Source organism: Anarrhichthys ocellatus, unplaced genomic scaffold, assembly GCF_004355925.1.
Source record: "Anarrhichthys ocellatus isolate YVR2014 unplaced genomic scaffold, GSC_Weel_1.0 scaffold156, whole genome shotgun sequence".
NCBI lineage: Eukaryota > Metazoa > Chordata > Actinopteri > Perciformes > Anarhichadidae > Anarrhichthys > Anarrhichthys ocellatus.
Window position 1 is genome coordinate 106,306 of NW_022280186.1, and position 6,000 is coordinate 112,305.

Here is a 6,000-nt window from a genome sequence, read left to right on the forward strand (position 1 = left end):
CTTCCATAAATTTTCAAAATCAGACTTTGCTTTTGATTTTTTGCTCGTTTGAATATATTAAATAATGAAGGAAAATGGCAATGACAAAATTGATGATTTGCACAATATGAGTAGAATATTGCCATGATCACCATATTATTTTTATATCATAATAATAGTTGTAACATTTTTGTGAGCTATATGACATGGCTATATGACATGCCCCTAATTACAAGATTGAAGTCATGATACTAATGAAAGAAAACATCTTTAAAATATCAGCTTAACCAGCAAGGCCACCCTGGTGGACCAGCTTCATTAATGGGTTCTTGCTGGTGGACCAGCTTCATTAATGAGTTATTGCTAGTGGACCAGCATCATTAATGAGTTCTTGCTGGTGGACCAGCATCATTAATGAGTTATTGCTGATGGTCCAGCATCATTAATGAGTTATTGCTAGTGGACCAGCATCATTAATGAGTTCTTGCTGGTGGACCAGCATCATTAATGAGTTCTTGCTGGTGGACCAGCATCATTAATGAGTTCTTGCTGGTGGACCAGCATCATTAATGAGTTCTTGCTGGTGGACCAGCATCATTAATGTGTTATTGCTGGTGGACCAGCTTCATTAATGAGTTATTGCTGGTGGACCAGCTTCAATAATGAGTTATTGCTGGTGGACCAGCTTCATTACTGAGTTCTTGCTGGTGCACCAGCTTCATTAATGAGTTCTTGCTGGTTGACCAGCATCATTAATGAGTTATTGCTGGTGGACCAGCTTCATCATGCTGGTCGACCAGCTAAACCAGCACCGAACCAGCATAAACCAGCATTTGTTTAGCAGGGTACGAAGGCTGAAAAATGCAAAAACTGACAAAAAGCACAACTTCGCGGGTTTACTGTAGCGCCCCCTAGTGGTTGAATGCAAAGAAAATCTCAGGGTATGTTACAGGATGCAATGAGCACATATGCTGCATATTTTGTAATTTTAGGACAAACAGTTGAGAAGTTATGTGTATTGATATATAAGCCACGCCCTATAAAGTGTATTGGTCCATATCTTGGAAACGCGAAGAGATATCAAAAAGCTTTTGATACCTTTTGATGATCTATATCCATTAATGATCCACGGCAAATTTGTTAGCAATCGGACCCAGCATGTAGGAGCAGTTTGCAGAAATGTGTTTTTCACTAAATTCAAAATGGCGGAAAATCTAAGTAGGCGGAGCTTAGGGGTCTGATAGGCTTTTTTGTAGATCTAGTGGATTCGGACATGTGTGTTAAATTTCAAGTAAATTGGACATACTGGCCGAGGGGCGTCGCTGGTCCGACTTGAAGGGGGCGCTAGAGAGCCATTTTTTTACACAGAAAGATGCATCCTTTTCAGACACTAAGTTGCACCAGGCCTGACAAGTCCCCAAAATTTGGTGAGTTTTCATGCATGGCAAGTCCTCCAAAAATGCGTAGGTTTACCTAAACAAGTACAATTTCAATAGGGCCTTTGCTGGCCCGACGTTGTCGGTTGCTCGGGCCCTAATTAAAGCTGCAAGCAGTGATGACCGGGCCCTCGCATCTTCCAGCGTGTCGGGGGTGCCGGCGGGACTCCGGCCTGCGCGTCCGAGAACGTCCGTGACCGTCGGACAGCGCGTCCGAGAGTGACACGTTTTTAATCCCGCGTGGACCGCCTGATGCTGGAAATGATGCTTTGCAAATAGTCCGATGCTTCCTGTATCCCCTGCCTGGCGCTAAAGAACATGTGCAAACATGCATCATGTAGCTCTGTGTCAAATGTAAACCACATTGTGTAAAAGTCATGTAAATCGGATGGTGTTTATCACAAAATGCAGATTTCCTTTCGCCAGCTGTGAGTATTATTGAAAATTAGCTTGTAGACATCCTCAGGCCATGAGCGTTATCAAGCATGGGAAGTTTGGGACCGTTTGGAACAAATCCAGCTGAGTTACATCAGCTTTTTTGATGGGGAATCATATAAAGTAGCCACCCGCTACGGCTAAACGATTCCGTCAAACGTAAAGCTTTTGATAACTTTTAATCACAACGGTCTTTAGATTGTACTGACCAAATTCAAAGTGGATCTGATGAAGTCCCTAGGAGGAGTTCGTTAAAGTATAGCGCCTTTAAATTGTCAAAAATCAAAGGAAAATTCACACATAAATCAAAATGGCCGACTTCTGGTATGGTTTAGTCCAGTGGTTCTCAGCTGGTCTGGCTGCAGGACCCACCATCACCCCTTAATGACAAGCAGCGACCCAAATCGAGGAAACTGTTCAACTTCTCAAATGCATTTACAGTAAGTAAAGATGGTGCAGTTTGAACCTGAGCTGAACATGTCCTCTGCAGTCGTAGTGTAGGAGCTCTCTGGTGCAGAGAACTAGTTGCTGTCTGTCCCCGTCACACATGTTTCACGTAAACCAGTAAAACTGCTTTGTTTGTGTCTGTAGATTCGTTCATTTGTGATGCAGAATGACCACTTGCCTAAATTGGAGCTGTGGTCTGTTGTTTGATGTCATCCGACATGTCTTCAGTTCAATACTCATAGTGTCATTAGACAGAGGTATAGTCTTCACTTTATCCTGCTGATATTAGCATTACAAGGAATTAACGTCAAATATTGTTCAGGAGTGTGAATAGATGGCACTCTGCTGCATAAAAAAATCACCTTCAAAATAAAAGCACAGGATTTCTTTTCTTTTATAGGCAAAGGCCTGCGACCCACTGAAGACGGGTCCGCGACCCACCAGTTGAGAATCACTGCCTTAGAATGAGCAAAAGTGATGATTGTGTAATTGATGAAAATACTAGAAATCTTTGTGTTTCATGAACTTCAGGTTGGGCTCTGATGTTTCCGTTTTCATCACTTTGTTCACTCGAGAGGACAAAATCATTCCAAAGACGTCCTCATGAAGCTGAATTCAGCCTTTGTAGAATCAAGAGTGCGTTCTCCCTCCACTGGGACAAGAGTAGGAATATGTCTTCATTCAGCTTTAAAGCTCAGTTATAGAGTTGAGCTTTACTTTACTGTCACATTTTATTTTCTCAGTAAAAACAAGTAGATTCTATTGTTTCAGATAAAATCAGGTTCCACACATTTATGCAAATAGATCATCACAAATATGTAACTTTAGACAAATGTACAAATCATTTTACTTTGTAGAAATGTGGTTCCAGTTCATGTAAATGTGATGTGAAATATAAAACAGTGACATGTTGAACCAGAATCAGGTGATTGTTTGACTGAATATGTGACTGATATACTGAGCTACATCTTTTATTCTTATTGTTCTGACTGAAAGTTGACCTTCAGAAACACAAACAGGTTCAACACTTGACTACGAGGTTAAAGAGTGAAATGTGAGGTTTGATTAAGGTCCAGGTCAGATGAACAGGATCCTTTTTAAACAGAGACCACCAATGAGGACTGAGAGGAACCACAACAACAAAGTTAACATGAAACAAGTCATGTGCCATATGTGTTTGTACAATACAATTCTGTCAACATATAAATAAAATGAATTCATATAAATATCTGACTCCATCTTTGTTCTGTTTATTTGAGACTACTGTGTGAAGTTGTTTCGTTAAGGCTTTTATTGTGGTGTTTCCTGTGTTTTATTTTGAAAGGAACCTGGTCTCAGGTGGTCAGCGTAACTTGACAGAAACACACAAACGGTAGTAGAGCTTCCGGTATTTAATGTGGAGTAAAAAAAGTGTATAAATGTGTTAAAAACTCCTCTTAGCGCCAGTTGAACAGGTAACAAGGTGTTTAAATTGGTTCATATCTTTGTAAAGATTGAGAGTTAACTTTTACTGGACGTCAGTTAACCGGATGTGTTGTTATCGATGCAAGATGGTGCCGTGCCAGCGGCAGCCTGTTGCAGCAGCTCCCTGTGCGTTTTAATTTTAGTCTTTCTTCACTTTTTCCCCTCTTCTTTTTGTTTGTTCTTTTTCTTCAACGTTTGTTTTTTACGGTCAAACAAAGGACCGTAAATTTTTCTCAACTTTTCTCGTGGCTCTTCTGTTACTTTTCCTCCTGTTTGTAACGGAGGACCATTGTTTGCTCCGGCGATCAGCTGATTACGCTGAGCATCTGAGCATACTTGACTTTCCATTGTTTCTGTGGTTCCAACACAGTTTTTCCTTCAGGTTACGAAACAGACAGATTCTAGCAGGGAGCCACGATGACGTCAGTGGACCTTTTGAAGACTCTGAAGGATTTAAAAGAAGATGAATTTAAGGAATTCACCTGGCTTCTGCAGCAGCATGGCTTCATGAAACCTTACCAAGCTATCAAAGAGTCAAAGCTGGAGAAGGCAAATAGGCTGGACACTGTGGATCTGATGGTGAAGACCTTTGAACTTTATGGAGCTCTAGAGGTCACCAGGAAGGTTTTACAGCAGATACCCAGGAATGATCTGCTGCAGAGTCTGACAAACACCAGCTCAGGACGAGAAGGTCAGTCACACTTCAGTCATTTGTACTTTCATGTAGTGAGTTCAAATGGGCAACACAGTTCTTGTAATAGAACAGGGTCTTAATCATGAGAAAAGGCTCAGGTGATGTATCGTTATTATTGGACAGATTGTGCTGACGCTACCTGATTCAGTCACCTTTATTTACTCCTTGGTTTGAGACACTGAGATATTAATGTACTGTGATCAACGTATCCTCATACGATGGTACAAATTCTGCTCATTACATTAATACAGAAAGTACTTAGTTTAGGAAAAAAACACTGTGGACAGTTGACTCCATGTCGGGTGAATGTTTGATCGCGGTCGACACAGAGTAGGTGAATGTGTTGGTTGTGATCTCCCTGTAACCGGTTGTATATGGACCCAAATGCAACACACAGGATTCCAGGGATCTTTGACCTTTTATTACAAACTTCAATAACAGCAGGCAGAGTTTAAACAGGGTCAGGATCAGAAGGCTGGTGGGTTTACCGGGAGTCAGGCAAGGCGGGTAAAACAGGGGCAGGCACGGTCGGTAACAGGAGATCAGTCCGTGAGAGTGTACTGCAGAGTCTGGCATAGAAAACCAAAGAACAATCTGGCGAATGTGTCTGGGAGGCAAGAGTCTATATAGGGGCTTGATTACTGATCAGAGGCAGGTGAGTGAACAGGTGAAGGGAGTTTAGACTGATGAGGAGGGAGTGACTGACAAGTAGAGTGAGGAGGGTGTGGAGCTGAACTGTGACACTCCCAGAGCAGGACTAAGGTCTGTTGTTTGGATGGACTTCATTTTAGAACCATGTGTAATAATTGAATGAAAGAATAATTGTAGCTAGAAATGAAGAATAGTTTGTGGAGCTACAGCTGTGTTGACAATGTCCCACAGCGATTACACTCCAACTAATCGTCTATCCCAGACACAATGATGTAACCTACAGCACATAACACAGAAACATGTTTTACACCTGTGTTACGTATGGTTCTATGTCCTGCTGTGAATGTTTGTGTGTGTGTGTGTGTGTGTGTGTGTGTGTATTCTGTAGGTACATCCCAAGTCTCTGAATTCTCATTTCCTCGATCCTCACTTGAACCGGAAGTTGTTCTGCGCCGCCATATTGACGGCCGTCCCAAAGCTCTTGAGTCATGAGTGAGGACCCACGAGAACAGACTTCCAGGAAGTCTTTTAACGGCCGACACGCCCCCTCATTGTTCATCAGTCATGTGATTGGACGCTGCAGCCGATCGGACTGATGAGATTTGTTTTCAACATGTAAACAGTGAAGACGGATCACAGATTAAACTCAAGCTTTATATTTGATTCGTTTTCTGATTCAACATCTGGTTTAAATACATGTTCATTGTAGTCTGAACAACAAAAGGACCACAAACAACTTTCTACATTTATTAGAAAGATTTATGTTTTCATGATCTGAACTTTTATTATGGAAACAATTAAAGTCAGAGGGAACTGGGGAGACGAAACACTTTTATTTATATATATATATATATATATATATATATATATATATATATATATATATACACCACT

General features: G+C 41.2%; 1 protein-coding gene across 1 annotated transcript in view; it reads left to right on the plus strand.

The window, feature by feature from the left end:
- The first annotated feature begins 2,734 nt into the window (after positions 1-2,734).
- LOC116400229 (neoverrucotoxin subunit alpha-like) overlaps positions 2,735-6,000 on the plus strand; it is a 15,521-nt gene continuing 12,255 nt past the window's right edge. The window contains exon 1 of the mRNA XM_031877962.1: positions 2,735-4,452. Within this exon, the coding sequence (XP_031733822.1) occupies positions 4,179-4,452 (274 nt within the window). The 5' untranslated portion in view covers positions 2,735-4,178. The remainder of the gene's footprint in view (positions 4,453-6,000) is intronic.